A 14,069-nucleotide genomic window follows, 5' to 3' on the forward strand; every position below is an offset into this window, starting at 1 on the left:
CCTGCTATCCCAGGGTTTAACTTCTGCATTATTATTGTGCAACACTAAGGTGGGTATTCAGACAGCCTGCCAAGACAAATTAAAGCTCTGCTGGCTCTTAACAAGAAACAGTATCTGCAGCCTTGACTTGGAGGTTACAGGTGACACTGCGCATTACGCTCACCTTGCTTTTGTCTTCTGCCTGAAGTTCAGGCACTAAAAGCGTAATCAGGAGCAGCCATGCATGATCTGAGACGCTCGGCTCCCAGCATCTGGAAGCGCCCGGTACCGCAGCATAAAGACCAACCGGGGAACTCTCCATGCAAGTCCTGCGAACAAAAGAACGCGCTGCCTTCCTCCGGCAGCGGGGAAATTCACCGTGTATTGTTCGCTCGCGCGCCGGTGAGAAAACACATTGCCACCATTCAGCTGCTCAGGAACTCGAGTCCCCGCGCGGCGGAATTCTGTACCGAAAACCTTCACAAATTTTTCTTGGAAGCAGGCCAGGCAGAGCTGCGCTTGTTACCGGGTGCAAACGCAGTGACTTTATCCCAAGGCATGCGGCGTCTGAGTCTTCCAAACAAATTCCTCTACGCTCCCCTTAGGGATGACCTATCATCCCGCACCAGAAAACGCTTTTCCACCCTATCAAGAGGAAAAAAAGCAGCCCACCTTGGCCTCAATTCCCTTCCCTCCCCCTGCAGTTTAGAAGTTACAGCTCTACCAAAGCAGGATGTGCACATGGGGACCATCCCATGCATCATTTCCAGCTCTGACTTTTCTCGTTTAGAAAAATCAAGGATAAAGTTACCGAACACTTCAGGGGATCTGCGTGCAACATTAAGTCCTTTTACTAGCTGGTGTTTGGGACATGCAGAGCCTTGATCCCTGACAATACCGCTCCAACGATGGAAATATTGATATTATTAGTGACAGAAGCACTGCTTCTTAATGTAAACTTCTGAAAGCTGCATGGCAATTTCTGCAGAAATATTGAGAAGCGTTTCCTGACCAGTCCAGTTAGGCCAGTCCCTTTCAGCAGCCTCCTTACACCAAGTCCTGGCTTTAATTTTTTAATTGAAAAAGCCCAATGCTAATTGTTTAAAGTCACCTACAACAGAACTCTTTTTTGTTTGCTCAACACAAGTCGAAACAAATATTAACTGTGCAAATAGTTAAAAGCATTTACAAAGAAGATACTCTTTGAAATTCATAGAGGCGAGCAAACAGATTTGACTGAACTTCACGCTTTCAGGAGAAGCATCTAAAAATAGGCAGCGTCAGCTCTGCAAGAATTTAACGAGCAGTGGCCAGTACTGAGTATCGCAGAGATCTGTCCAATTTTGAAAGCATCAGAGTTACCAGAGGAAGTGACTACAGGTCCTTGGGATCCAAGAACATCGTATGACGATCCCCCTTCCCCTTTTAATTAAAAGTGCCCACATAAGAGCCCGCCGGGCTGAAACAAAGAGACTAAACCCCACTTTGAGACCCAAGCCACAATTCAAGCACAGATTGAAACGCATTTTGAAACTCCAGCGGCACACGCTACGCAGAAGACACCACTTGCAAGTACTCATTTACTATCAATTTCTCAACAGGCTGGGATTTTGGGTGCATATTTTGCTGTACACCCTGAATATACAGATGAGAGAGCCAAGCACATAAAGATCCTTCATTACCTTACTGCTCACAGCCAGTTACACTCTCAGAGGTATACAAATAGTTTCACCACCATTTATACGTGCATTTTTTAATTCATTACCAAAGAAAGAATCGAACTCTTCTCCTTGCATTCGCCAGTCTTCCCTCGCTATGACTCAAAGGAAACTTTCTATCCCATCTAAAAACTTCAGGCAGGCAACAGACAATGCATTTCTCCATTTCCAGTACAGGCAATCAATGAAAAAAAAAAAAAAGCAACAACCTTGCATCAAAACCTTTTGAAAGAGGTTATAAAATGCTATGCAATAACGCTGCCTCAAGGAAAGTATTCCAGCCTCTTCCCAAGCACTCCCCCCCACAAGAACAAAACCCAGAGACAACACACACTTAATCTGTCAGCGCTGGAAGAGAGCTGGAGAGAAAAAGGGTCTCAGGAACTGGAAAAACTATTAAACCGAAACTGAACCGAGCGAGGTAGATCACTGCCATCAAAGCGTTACAGGCACATAAAGGCGCGCAGGTGAAGAGGCTAATAAAACCGCCGCTCCAGAAACCAACACAGCTGAAATACACGGTTTTCAATAGAAGGTGGTTGGGTTTTTTTTGGCCAGCAAGATGCTCAGGAGAGGAGCTGGGCGCAGCTCTCCTCCTGCTGCGCTCTTCCACCTCCCCAACAGCTGCTGCCCCCCCCCCCAACCCCCGGCTCCCCAAAAACCCCGGCATTAAAGCACTTCTGCTCCAAAATCAGCGGGTTTGGGTCACCCAGAAGTTCAAGCAGGCTTCGTAGCTGGTTGAACCCCCCCCCCCGGTTTGGCTCTCCCTCTGCAGATCGCCCCTCCACCGGGCAGGGGGAAAGAAAGGCAGCAGCACGCAGCAGCAGGGGACGGGCACAGGCAGCCCCGGCTCCGTACCTGGGGGGTCCATCTCTATATAAAATATCAGCTCGGTGGAATAGGGCATCATCACTTCCCTCCAGTCCGTGTCATCGCGGTCCATGTCCCACACCGTGTTGTACATCGCGGCGGGCAGCTCCCGGCGGCTCCGCGGGCGGCAGCCTGCCTCCCTTCGAGCTTAATCGATAATAAAATAAAAAATAAAAAAATAAAAAAATAAAAAAGGGGGGGGGAGCCTTCTGAGGATAACACGCCCCCTCGGAAAATAAAATCGCGGAATTCAAATTAAAAAGAAAAAAAAAAGCCACACAGAAGCTGCCCTGCAGGAACTGAAATACGTATTTATATATATATATATAAAATATATGGGGATATATATATATAATATAGAGTGCTTCTTTTTTGTTTAAAACGCTTCTTTTTTTTCTGTTTAAAAAGACACCTTTCCACAGAAAAGCCACTTTCCTGAACCCCCAGCCCTCGCCATTTTCCAGGGAATTTTCAAAAAACCGCCGGCCGGCGAACAACAACAACAAAAAAACTAAAAAAAAAAAAATAAAATACCACACAAAACGAAGGGGAAACGGCCAAAATGGGGGGGGGGAAAGCCCCTCGTCGGCGGCGGCAGCGGCGGCCTCAGATCCCGCTGCGGGGCCGGCGGCTGCGGGCGGGTGGCTCGGGCGGCGGCCCCAGGCTGTGCGCGCCGCCGCCGGCCCCGCTCGGCGTCATTTTAAAGCGGCTCTGAGGGGCCCGGCCGCCGGCTGCCGCCTCTTGGCCGCCGCCATGCCACGCCCCCCCCCCGTCCTCCTCCTCTGCTCCCTCCCCTCCTCTCCCTGAGCGCGGGGAGGGCGGCGCTTCGGGCAGGCTTCAGGTGGAGGGAGGGAGGGCGGATCCATTAAACGAAAAGGGGGGGGGTTCTCTGAGCATAATGGACAGCGTCTTCTTTATCTGCGCAAAATACACCCTTAAAAAAATAATTCTCTAAACCTACATCGCTCGCTCCTCTTTTACAATTTTTCCCGCTGTCCTCTCTTCTGGCCCCTTTTTCCGCCCCCCTCCCCCCCCCGCAGACACCCCTCCGCTCTGAGGGGAGGACGTGAGGTGGTACGACCCACCCCCCCCTCCCGCCTCTCCCCGCTGGCCCGGCGCCAAGGGGCACGCGCGGGGGGCGGGGGGAGCAGAGCCCCGTTGCCAGAGCTGCTGCCTTTGTCTGAGCGAGCGGCGAGCGCGCCGATTGGCGGAGGGCTCCGAGCCGGCTGGCCAATCGGCTGGCGGAGAAGCCGGCCGGCTCGGTGCTGATTGGCCGGCAGCCCCGGTTACTAAGCGGGACAAAGGGAGAAGGGCGCTGAGGGGGAGCGGGGGGACAAAGGGGGCGCGGGCGGGCTCGGGGCAAGGACGGGGCCGGGCTGCGCCCGGCGGCACCGGCTGGCGGTGGGCTCGGCACCGGTACCGGTACCGGGCCTGCCCGCTGCCCCTCAGTGCTGCGGGGGGGGGGGAGTCCTGGGGTCTCGGGTCTCGTCCTGGGGCCCGGGCTCAGCAGAACAGCCTCAGAGGAGGGCCAAGGGGGCAGCCACACGAAAATGAGGGAAAAACCCTTTGGCAAGGACAGGCACGCTTGGGTCCTCCGCGGTTGGGCACAGGCTGCGTTAGAAACCCAGCGCCTTTGTGCTTTAAAGCGTGGAGGGCTCGTTATTACTAATTCCTCACACACCGGCCCAAGGTGGAGGGCTCCTGGCAGGGTTCTCCTTGCACGAATGAGCCAGGGGTCTGGGTGCGTGGGGCTGGGGGCTGCTGGTTTCCTCTCAGCGACCTTCCCCAGCAGGCCCCATTCCGGTAACGGCTCCTCGAGGGACCGGTGGGCTCTGCCGGAGCACAGGGCTTTGGTTCAGACAGCCCGCTGCAGATAAATTAATTTCATACCCTCATCTACAAACTCTGATTAATCCGCGATAACCAGATATGATTCCTCTTTCTAGTTTTTAAATTAAATTTCTCGTGCTAACACGCCGTGCCGCCTCAAGCTCGCTCAAGACGTTGACATTGCGGATGGTGCGGGGGGTCCGAGGGTGCAGGAGGGGATGGGGCCGTTGCTGACCCCGCTGAGCTGAGAACAGGGTCTGCCGGCCCCATTGCCACCCCAAAGTTTGATGAGCGGCTCTGGAGGAGGAGAGAGGCCAGGGCTGAAATTCATTTTCCCCCTTCCTGCACCTCGTTACAAGTTCCACCCACATAAGACCTAATTATTTGGCTTTTATGCCGGTAAAGTGGATTTCACTCTTGCTGTTTCCCATGATGGTTGCCTTCATTTTCATGGCGGCGCTGATGGTTACAGCTTATTGATGTTTTCACTTTAGTGATTTAAAGCAGAATACATTTTGTTATTAGCCCTGGTTTCTCTCATTGCTGCTTTAATCAAAGATGCAATTTAAGGCAGAGGATTGCGTGTAGTGGTAAACAGTAGGATAATGCCTTGAGAGAACGGAATATTAATGTGTTTTTATTTCTCAAAACTGAGCTTATAATATGCCCAGGATTACTTGGCTCCCAGCACACACGCACAGGGCTCTCCCTTTCCCCGCACGCCGACTGCCTTGCAGCAGGGGCGAGCGGCCGTCGGCGTGCCGGGACAGAGGGGCACACACGTGTGCTGCCTTACACAGCCCCTCTGCTTGTGCAAAGCGTGCAAGAGAACACGTCGCGACTCTCCGGAGAAGAGACACGAAGCTGGGAGGGCACTGAGCGCTTAGGGGTGGTCTGGGTCTGGCTGGACACCAGCTCGCCCCACGTGTGGCAAAGCACCGCAGCAAAATAAATGGCAGAGCAGCACCAGCCCTCGCCACCCGCTCTGCTGCAAACCGAGACCAAAAGGCGAGCATCATTCGTGTGCTCTCCCTCCAACGCATCTCCTACCCCAGTGTCAACAGCCCCAAGTTCGCTCCCTTCCATTTACCCCGACCTGACAGGTTGTATGCCAAGTCAAGATTAAATATTGAAGCGCTGAGCGCTTCCGCGCGCCTCAGGCGGAGCCGAGCGGACCCGCGCTGGAGGAGGCTGAACACAGAAAAGCCATTTGTGCCAAACTGCTCGCTCTCCTCTTTGCCGAGCCATGATAACGTGATACCCGACAGCCGAATGTAGGCCGTGACAGGCTTTTAGAGTCGGAGGACTGCAGGAGGAAGGGGGGGGGCCGAGTCCGCAGTGCTGCCAGCCAAATGTGCTAACGCGACAAGAGGTTTTGGGGCAGGCTGGAGGCTCCTGGCCGCTCCTGAGACCTGAATGTGACCACCACTGTTAGAGCACAACCTCAGGGCCTGCTGGCAAGGAGCTGGCACAAGGCAGGGTGATTTTCCAGATGGAAAGGATGCCCCCTGACTGGTAGAAAACACTCCATGGCATTGCTTGCGCTGCGCAGGCACCGGGGATCGGGAAATATCTGCCCTAACCGGTGGGCGCTTCCAGCAAGTGATGGAGGATGGTGCAAGCTCCACCTTCCCCTGGGATTAGACAGTCCCATTCCCGAAAATACCCAAGGGACCGCGGAGCATTCGCCAGCAGATGAAGAGCATCAACCCCTGCGCTGCGCTGAGGTGACGGGGTGAGGCGACAGCAGTTCCCCTCCCCGTGTCCCCCTGCAGCTCCACGGGAAGCGGGACCGGAGGGAGCCGCCCGCTTATAACGGGGACCGGGCTTCCTCCCCTGTGATTTACGGGGTCGGTTTGTGTCCTCACAGGCTGCGAAAGCGTTGCCTTGCTCCACCCCAGATGTGGCTGCATTTCTGTGGTGAGGAAAAGCTCGGCAAGCGTGCCCGAGTAGGGTGCTTTGGTTTGAAAATTACACACTGCGTTAAAAACCTGTATTAAGGAATAATATGCGGTCTGCAAAAACATTAAAACGAAACGCTTCTGTGCTAGGAAGTGTCTTATTTACGGCCGCCCGAGCAGCTCGTGTCCTCGCTGTCCGCGTTACAGTGGACGAGGCCGAAGTAAGGGCGCACGTACGGGGGGGGTCGCGGCACAGGGCACGCACACGGAGCTGAGCTTGCAAGGAATCATACATCAGGCATTTCCTAACTTAAAAGCACTTGGCTTTGCATTGTAAACAACATTCTTTTCACATAGGAAATAGCAACATTTTAAAAATAAAATAAAATGGGATCTTTTAAATAAATCTCTACAATGTAGGTTATTGCAGCTGGACCTAATGTATCCCTGGGCAAAACCTGACCCAGCCTTTCCTCGCTGCTCCGGGGGGTTTTTGCCCCAAAATCCACAGGAGTAATGGGACAGGATGGGTGCTGAGCACTGCTCTCCTGCACGGGGAGAGGACCTGAGCTTTCCTTTGCCCCGCCGCGCTCTGCCTGCTGCTGCCTGGAGTGGGCACCTCTGCACCCAAGGGTGCCCGGGACGGGTGCTCGAGGGGTGGGCACGGGGTGGGGGTGAGGGAAAGGACACGCCGCGCCGGCTCGCTGCTTTGGCAGGGCCAGCTCCTCAGAAAGTTCACGTTCAGTTATTGTTCTGACAGGCTGCCAAAGCCTTCCTGAGGAATGCAGGCAGCAGAAGGGAAATGGCGATTTTCAAACTTTTTTTTTTTTTTTTCTATAACTCGGCCAAACCGGAGTGGAATTTCATGGGAAAAGCGAAAGGTACATCTCTAGCCTCGGGGCATCGTCGCTGCCAAAATTTCGGAGGCTGGCTGTAGACAATGGGGGTGTCCGAGCATCTCCAAAGCAGCGCCCGCACGCGCCCGTGCTGCGTTTCCTCCGCCGGCGAGTGCCCCCACCGAGACGCCCCGCGCCCCCGACTGACATTAATCCACAGTGCTTTAAAAAAACCGAACCTCCGGGCTGTAAAAGCAAAATACAAAACCAGTTTGCTGCCCATTAAAGGTTTGGGACTTGGCCTCGCCAGGACACTGAGGTCCTCCCCACCCTGACCCCAGCCTGCAGCCACGCGTGGTGCTCCAGGACCCCCAGCCCAATATGTAGTCTCCCTTTTTCCCCCCACAGGCTCGTTTTAGTGCTGGAGCTGCTGTTTTTTTTTTGCAGGCAAGCTCCCCTCCTCCTCTGTCGGGGCCGCAGAGCTGCCTGCAAGCCGGCTGTGGCACCACGGCACCCCGGGGACCGCGGGGCCGTGGAACCGGGCCGGGGAGCTGCCATTCACCTTCTATTTTCCAGCACACTAATTCCTCTTGTCATCTTGCCAGTGACAAACAGAGAGAGTTAAACGGAGCAATCCATTAAAGAAGAGCCCTGGCGGAGCGATTGTGAAGGGTTTCAGCGATCCCCATTTAGGCTGGCTCGAAAAAAAAAAAAAAAAGAAAAAAAATTTCGCCTCAAGCGGCTCCAATTACAGAATTATCGGCCCACACTCTGCTCCCTTTTGTGCACTTCGCATCTCTGTCGGCGTGCCAGGCCTTCCTTTCTTTAGCCGCTCGGAAATGGTGAGCAAAATGGAAGGAGACTTGTAACAAGTTCAGAGAAATGAGGAAAAAAAAAAAAAAAAGAAGAGAGAGAAAAAAGCCACCCCCTCCTAATTCTGAAAGCAGGACGTTTTTGAAATGTAACACTGTATAGGAATTTAAAATATTTTTCACTTCCTCTGCTCGTTGCTTTAGTGCACTGGCACTACTTGCTCAGATTTTTTTTTTCCAAGGAATGCACAATAACCGCTCTGTAAATTCCTCAGGTCCGATTTTAAGAGGAGCTGTGCAACGTTATTCACGGAGGAGCGAAATAATCCCGACCCCTTCCTGCAATAACTCTTCCTCTTTCATACACAGAGCAGCGCGTGTTTTAATCGCGGCCAGTGATGCGAGCGCCGGGAAATCGGTGGCAAATGCGGGAAAACGGAGGTCCCGTCCCTGTCCTGCTGCCATCCCCTGTCGGGTTTCACTGGGGGGGTAAGAGCGGAGCCACCTCCAGTTGCTTCTCGGTGGTTCCCCACGTCCCTGTGCCCACCCCTGGGATGCGGCGGGGCCCAGCATTACATTTCGGGTCTGTGCGCCGTGGCTCTGACCCCAGGTTTTGGGTGGAGAACAAAAGCAAGAGGCAAAAAACCCAACCCAAAGCAGGGAGCGTTGGGGAGCCATCTCACTAGTGATCAGCAGGCGAGGCCAGGAGCTGGAAGGCGCGTTGGCTGGCACGGTTTTTCCCTGCAGTTGCACGCGTGCAGCCCGTGCCTTGGAAAACGACCCTTCTACCACCGTGCATGGCTGCCGAGCTACACGCGCCTGCCCTCCAACTTTTCCCAGATGGAAACAGGGCTCTGTTTGCTTTGGAGATCGCTTTCCCTGCCTTTCTCTGCTTAACGGTAAATAAGCGCGGGGAGAGCAGCCTCTGAACGCGAAGAGGAGAAACAAAACAAGCGGCGCGGCGTTGGGTCATGGCTTCACACCCAGCACGGGGCTGCGATGCCCTCACCGGGTGGGACGAGAGGTTAAGGTTGATTTTTTTCATTTTTTTTTTTTTGTCTGTCCTTTATTACGATCCTCGCCCTACTGAATATTTCCAGACCTGACGCGGGGTTGGTTGAACAATGCTGGGTCCCAAGAGGTGAGTATCCACCTCACAGAATCACAAAATGCTTTGGGTGGAAGGGACCTCGAAGGCCACCCGATCCCAACCCCGTGCCACGGGCAGGGATGCCTCCCACCAGCCCCGTGACAAACAGACATCAAAAGGGCTCCTCCAGCAAGGGTTATTTCCACATCAAATGCCTACCTCCAGTCCCGAGCCGTTGGGGAGAGAGAGCACTTCATAAAAGGAGAGGGAAGATTAATATTATTTTTCAAAAGTGTAATGGGAGGTTTCCACTTCCAAAGCACTTCAGAGCCGTTTTTGCACAAAGCCAGAATAATTCCATCCCCAGAGGAGAGAGAAAAAGGAAAACACATTAGAGGGAGTTACGGGTGCTTGAACGAGCGGTCGGTCAGAATAGAAACTCGCCCGTCACCGTCGCCTTGGGGCTGCTCTCGCCCACGCCGCGGGGCGATGCTGCTGGGGGCGGAAAGGTTGCTGGGGTCCCAGCACCGGGACGTGTCTGTGCTGGGAAAGGGAACGGGTGTGCTGCCAGCGGGAGGTGCTGGGGGCAGGGATAGGAGTGTAACAAGAGGACACGGCGAGTTCGGTGCCGGTAGGACTTCAGATGCTCCTCCCGAGGGACTTCAGATGCTCCTCCCGAAACAACTCATTCATCTTCACCATAACCAGTGGCCGGCCGTCTCCAGCCCTGCTCACCCCACCTGTCCCCATTGGGAAAAATCATTTCCTAGAGGCTACTGCTGGTTTTTTTTGGGGGGGGAATTTGTTGCAATTTTGTGGTTTTCTTGTTACAAAGGCTGCAGGAGGGGAATAAGCAGCAGAGAAGTGCCGGTGTGCTTGCCCCCTCCCAGCCTCCCGATGTGGCTTTTTGCTCTCATCTGAGCCTTTGGGTGGTGGGGATGGGGACGTGGGCACGGGCTGCTGCTGCTCCCCAAGGAGCTTGCTGTTGGATATGTCCGGTTTTCTGCTCGCATTGCAGCTGGGGCACTGAGAACCCCGGGCTGCCAACGAGGAAGAAAAGCCGGCTGCGTCGCTGACCTGTGGTCCAGCAGCTGCCCTCCCTTCCCCTCCTCCTCCCCTGTGTGCCATGCTGTTGGCTTCCAAGGGGAAATTCAGGAGGTTTTTCCCCTGGCAGGGTTTTGGGGTGAGGCAGCAGCTGGTGGGAATGGCAGAGAGCAGCTTCTGATGGTCAGAGGGTGCACGGGTTTGGGTCAGAGCTGCCTGGGAGCATCACACCTGCCCGTGAGCACCACCGCTCATCTCAACAAGGCACCAACTAACAAGGCACCAGTCCCAAGGGGAGATGTCTTCATAACCCCAAAGCTCTGGTGACCAGATCGCATTTTCTCCCATTCCTATCCTCTAACAACAGCCCTCCTGCAGGCACGGCGCATGCTGCGGTGCCTTCGCCCACCGGTGACGTCCGCAGAGCTCGGCCACCGCTGGGGACAAAAGCAGGACGTGGGCTCGAAACCTGGCTGGGAGCAGCCGGAATTTCCAACAGCTAACGGTTCCCAGAAGCCGGAGGACGTCTCAGCCCTGGCCCTGCTCTCTGGGCTCACGCTTCCTTCCCGTCGCAGCCCGTAGACCTGGCACTCGGGGATTTACGCTTGCCTTGCACCGCGGCCGGGCTCCCATGGCCCTGCTGGTCCCTCGCAGGGGTTTGTCCCTGGCAGCAGCCCCCCCATGCCTATCCCTGCCCTCCCGCGAGCGTTTTCTGTTCTTGCAAGAAATCCAGCTGAAAATAAGCCCGCCCTTGCTTGCCAGACAGCTACTTGCAGGGCTCTCCTCATGCCTTTTGGTTGTGTTTAAGCAGCAGTGATTTTTGCTTGGAAATGTCCCAAGCAGAGGACGTGGGGTGGTGGCTTTGTCCCCTTTCCCCACCCTGAATTTTGGGAAAGATCTGTTGGAGTGTGCAACAACAAAGATGTGCCAAGCCCTTCTTCAGAGGAGGGCTGGATTCGTGCCTCTCGCCCTGACCCACAGCACATCCATGTCGTGGGGACCTCACCCACCTGGGCGCTGGGGACCAGTCCTCCCAGTTAGCACCAGCTGGGGCAGGCAGGTCCCTGAGCCCCTGTCACTGACCTCGCGGACATTTATTACTTGCCCTGAGGCTCAGCTACCCCTGCAGGTTTCAGCTCCCCTGCCCCTCTCAGCAGAGCCAGCACCGGGTGCACCCCAACTGGTGCCACCTGCACGGACATCGCCGGGCTGGTGCCCATGGGGACGCCACCGCGGTGCCAGCACCACCCCCAAATCCATGCTTATGCGGCCAACGGGGAACAATTTACCCTCAGCATCTCTAAAGCCATTTGCCAACCCGTGAAGCTGGAGCAAAAATCACAGGAAAATCAGAAGTGGCTGCTCCTGCGGGATTTCCGCCTCGGGTGGGCGCCGGGCGCCGCAGGACCCCTGTGCCGGGAGCACCGGTGGCAGGAAGAGTTCAAAGCCTCCCGGTTAAATACGGGAAGGAGTTAGCAAGTCTTTGTGGCAGGCGGATTAGAGGCAGAGGTAAATGCTCCTGCTAAGTGTAATCTGCCTGGTTAAAAGCTCAGCTCAGCCGCTATCCCAGCATCTTCTTTGCTTCTTATAAATACAGGAGACGCGGCTGCAAACAGCCGTTTTTTTTGTTCCTTTTGCCTATTTACAGACCCCAGAGGTGGTGCTGAGCCCCTCACCTTCCTCCTCCTCCTCCCCATGGGGTCCCATTCGGGTTCCCCCATACTCAGTGCCCTCTTCCCTCGGGGATGGGTTTGGTGCTGGCGGCCGGGGGCTGGCGCAGGATGGAGCCCGTCCTCCCCAGCTCCCCCGCCGGGGCTGACACCGCGCGTCCCTCGTCCCGCAGCCACCGGCCCCGGCGGTGGCCTCAGCTCACCCGGCCGGGACCAGCTGCTGAGATAACCCGGCCGCGTCCTGCAGGTGCAGCAGGAGGGGGATTACGGCTCGCGGGTCAGCGCAGGTGAAGGCAGCGTGGAAATGGGGCTGGGGCTGGGGACGGGGCGCTCCGCCACCCCGCACGCCGGGGAGGATCCATTGCCGTGCCCCCTGCGTGGGTGAGCTGCTGCGGGGGGATATGGGGCAGGGGATGGGGGCTACACTCAGCGTGACGCATGTAGGAATCCCAGATAAAACTAAGAAAATTACTCTAGAAATACGCCACCTCTCTGCTTCTCTCTAAAAGCCCTGTTCCCAAGGGGGCTGGCACTAAGGTGGGCACAGGAGGGTGGCAGATCTGCCCGGACCATCCCGTCCCATAGCAGCAGCACCCCCGGGACCCTGTCCCCGCGGGTGACAGGACTCCCTGGGGCTCAGCCTGACCCACGCAGTCCCCCGGTGCTGGCCCCGGCACCGTGTGGGTGTCCCAGAGAGGGTCCCCAGTCCCCCGGCCACGTCCCCCCGGGGATTACGGCCAGAGCGGGGGTTCTGGTGGGCAGCGTGAGGCAGGGATCAGGGGATTAAGATATTTTCCGTGTGTGCAAACTGGCTGTCAGGAGCCCAGAGCTATCTAGGATCGAGAGACCTAGGGCTGAGCAGCCAGGGGATGGGGGGAAGAGGGAGGAGAGGCCAAGACCCCCCTCCATCTCCATTCCCTGGGCTTGCAGGTGGTGGGGGAAGATGCTCAGGGAGGTTTTGGAGCCCCTAACCCGCAGGGATGGCAACGAGCACCAGTAAGGGGAGATACGAGTGCGCGCCGTGCAAAGTGGGTGAGATGCATGCTGGTGGAGGAGAGGTTGGGGGACACGGGGTGGGGGGATCTGGGGGACATCAGGTGGCTCCCTGGGGACAGCAGGGCGCCGTGCCCTCCCCGGGACCAGGGCAGAGTGGTCTGCCCAGGCAGGCACGAGGGCTGGGTGGCTCCAGGAGCTTGTTAACCTTAATCCTCCCCTGGATTAATGCTGGGGGGAGCTGGGGACAGCGGGTAAACCCGCAGGAGCGCAGCACCGGAGCGCAGCACCGGAGCGGGGTGAGGAGGGGACAGAGGGCGCAGGCGAAGGGCAAGGAGAGGGGCAGGCGGTCCCACAGCCTAATCGGACATGTGGCCACGGATTTTGTGGGCATGTTTCTGTGCCCTGCCCTCGCTGGGTGCAAAGGGGCGGGCAGCGTGACGGCCGGGGGCACGGCCGGTGATGGGGCAATACCACGGGGGCTGTCTCTGCGGGGCCACCACGGGTGAACCCTTGGGATCAGAGCAGCCCGGAGGTGTGGGACCAGGGTGGGAAATGCCTGTTCTGAAAAGGATGCTCTTTTGGGAAATGCCTGCCTGGGCTGAAATCCCTTTCCCTGGGGCTGAGCTTGCAGCCCAGCTCAGAGGAGCAGCACAGGCACGGCTCCCTCCTGGGCATCCCCATCCCGGAGCTGTTTCACCGTACATCTATCCACGGGGCTCAGCGCCACCCGAAGAGGGGCTGAACCCACCGTGCGTCCAAGGAAAATGCCACAGGACGTTGTCACCCACCCCAGCGCAGCCAGGGTCACCTTGGGCTTGTCCCCAGCGGCTGCCTGGCGGGGCTGCGGGGCCACGTGCGTGTCCCCCGGGGCAGCGAGGCAGGACGGGATGTGCTGTCCTAAGTGGCATCTTCACCAGATCTGATCCAGCCTCGCAAAGCCACAGCGCCTTCAATTCCCTTAGCACTCCAAATCTGCTACTGTGCATCTAAGCGGCTTATTTTAAATACCCCATGATGGACTGCTCCTTTGTAATGTAATCCAGCCTCGTGTGTCCCATTCCCCTCCTATTCGCGGTGATTTAGCTGCAGCTGTGACAGCTGAAAACCTCCCCGCTTCCCCCTGCCTCCCGGGAAACTTCCCTCGCACCAGCCCCGACCCCAAATCCCGCCCTGCCCCATGCTGTGGGACCCTACAGGTGCTCCCACTGCCTCCCCCATGCCCTTAATGTGCATCCAGGGCCAGATCCCGAACCCTGCGCCGCCTCAGCTGCTTCCCGCCTAGAGAAGAACCATACAGGAGCCCTTTTGGGGAGGTTTCACCCA

The 14,069-nt window shown here is 56.4% G+C and overlaps 1 protein-coding gene across 3 annotated transcripts in view; it reads right to left on the reverse strand.

Moving 5' to 3' along the window:
- Positions 1-14,069, reverse strand: part of LOC310903518 (phosphatidylinositol 3-kinase regulatory subunit gamma) — a 63,869-nt gene that overhangs the window by 30,985 nt on the left and 18,815 nt on the right. The window contains exons 1-2 of one of the 3 annotated variants that reach the window (XM_083846924.1): positions 3,102-3,336; positions 2,556-2,714 (exon numbers count right to left, since the gene is read on the reverse strand). The exons of the other annotated variants lie outside the window; for them this stretch is intronic. Coding sequence (XP_083703050.1) covers positions 2,556-2,661 — 106 coding nt within the window. The 5' untranslated portion in view covers positions 2,662-2,714; positions 3,102-3,336. Of the gene's footprint in view, positions 1-2,555; positions 2,715-3,101; positions 3,337-14,069 lie in introns of those variants that run through there. 3 annotated transcript variants of the gene reach the window in all.

The sequence above is a fragment of the Anser anser genome, assembly GCF_964211835.1.
Source record: "Anser anser genome assembly, chromosome: 8".
Taxonomy (NCBI): Eukaryota; Metazoa; Chordata; class Aves; order Anseriformes; family Anatidae; genus Anser; species Anser anser.